The sequence below is a fragment of the Elephantulus edwardii genome, unplaced genomic scaffold (assembly GCF_000299155.1).
Source record: "Elephantulus edwardii isolate Elephantulus edwardi_28Jun2011 unplaced genomic scaffold, EleEdw1.0 scaffold00236, whole genome shotgun sequence".
In the NCBI taxonomy this organism is placed as follows: Eukaryota; Metazoa; Chordata; class Mammalia; order Macroscelidea; family Macroscelididae; genus Elephantulus; species Elephantulus edwardii.
In genome coordinates this window covers 2,948,456-2,950,219 of record NW_006399986.1, presented here as the reverse complement: position 1 = coordinate 2,950,219, position 1,764 = coordinate 2,948,456, and the positions used below count along the sequence as shown (strand labels likewise).

Genomic DNA, 1,764 nt, shown 5'->3' with positions numbered 1-1,764 from the left:
GCATCTGGTGGATTTGAACCGTGCGCCTCTGGGATTGTAGTTGCAGGTCCTTGCCACTAGGCCACCAGAGCTCCCCAGGGGTCCGCCCTCTTGACAAGGGGCGCAGCCTGTATCAGAGCTTCCTTCTCCCTGAACATCCTTCTCCACTAAAAGGTGTCTTGAAGCTGGCCCCATCTTCTCCTCCAAACTGCCCAATTCCAGGTCATGCACAACCAGAGGGCACCTAACGACCGACTTCAGACCTGGCTGCACCATGCGTGTGGCTAAGCCTCTCCCAGGGGTTTGCTTCAATAGTGACTGTCCCGCCCACCTCCCCCCCCCAAAACACCCCTGTGGGCTCCAGCCTCGCCCACCTTGATTTCGAGAGCACTTCCGGTCAGTGACCCGAGTCAGAGGTCCCCGACCCAGGATGAGGGTTTGACCGTCCGAGGGCAAGAAAATGGGGGGCGCCCCACCCGGGGGGCTCTCGAGCCACAGGCGACCCTGAGCTTCCATTTTGGGCCCAGGCCTAGGGAAAAGTCAGCAAACTATTTAATTGGCAAACCTTAGCGCTGCCCACCCTCCCATGTGGCCCCTGCGAAAACCCGCCTCTTTTTGGCGCATCCTTAAGACTGGCTCGTCCCACCTCGAGAGACGACCTCGGTCCCGGAAGTTGCGAAAGGAAGTCCCGCCCTCCTCCAGGAAGTCCCGCCCTCCTCCAGGAAGGCCCTCTGTTCGGGGAAATTTGCCACTTTGATCGACCAATGGCTCGCGCCGTTGCCCCGGCGACGCCGCCGGTTCCATCCCTCCGGGAACCTGCATCTGAAATGCTAGCTCATGAGCCGAGTGCATCGCGCGCGCCGCGCAGCCCGCCCCCCGCTCTCACCTGGGCACTCCCCTAGGGCTCACGCGCCGCTTCCGGCCCGAGACGCTCCGCCGGCAACTCGGTCCGCTTAGTTTTCAGTTCCGCGGCGGACGGAAATGACTCACTGCACCGGGAAGGGCGGGGCCTTGGCGTCTCCCACCTGCGCAGCGCCGCCCCATCTCAGGCTTAGAGCTGTCCCTGCGCAGCTCTGATTTAACCTCTTGCTCAAATTAGCGGCCAGTAGGATCTGATGTGTTCTCGCTCCACGAGCTTATCTCTTACTCTCTCGAATTGTACACTTGCACCTTTTTTACTGGAACTAGAAAGAGCAGGTTGTGTGTGTTGATGGTTGAAAATTAGGAAGGGCGTACGTCCTGTCTCCATACCTTTTCAACCTGTATGCAGAATAGATGATCCCGGAAGCTGGGCTCTATGAGGAAAAATGTGCGATCAAGATTGGTGGAAGATCTGTCAACAATCTGCGATATGCAGATGACACAACGCTGCTTGCTGTTGCTTGTGCTTGCTGAAACTGAGGAGGACCTGAAGCACTTGTTGCAAAGGATCAAAGACTCACCCTCCAATATGGATTGAGGCTCGATGTCAAGAAGACAAAGATTCTCACCACTGGGCCAATTGGCAGCATCAGGATGGATGATGAAGAGATTGCGATTGTTCACAGCTTTAGTTTGCTTGGCTCCACAGTCAACACTCTTGGCACCAGTAGCCAGGAAATTAAAAGGCGCATTGCCATGGCAAAGTCTGCTGTTAGGGACCTCTCCAAACAAAGTACTGAAGAGCAATGGCTGTCTCTTTGTAGACTAAGGTGCGTCTGATACAGGCCATGGTCTTCACAATCACTTGTTATGCATCAGAGGGTTGGACAATGACCAAGTAGGATAGAGGGAGAATTGATGCCT

The 1,764-nt window shown here is 56.0% G+C and overlaps 1 protein-coding gene across 1 annotated transcript in view; it reads right to left on the bottom strand.

The window, feature by feature from the left end:
- Window positions 1–831, bottom strand: part of PNKP (polynucleotide kinase 3'-phosphatase) — a 5,644-nt gene extending 4,813 nt beyond the window's left edge. Inside the window, exons 1-2 of the mRNA XM_006898720.1 lie at window positions 626–831; window positions 354–508 (exon numbers count right to left, since the gene is read on the bottom strand). Coding sequence (XP_006898782.1) covers window positions 354–508; window positions 626–831 — 361 coding nt within the window. The remainder of the gene's footprint in view (window positions 1–353; window positions 509–625) is intronic.
- Between the last annotated feature and the right edge of the window lie 933 nt (window positions 832–1,764).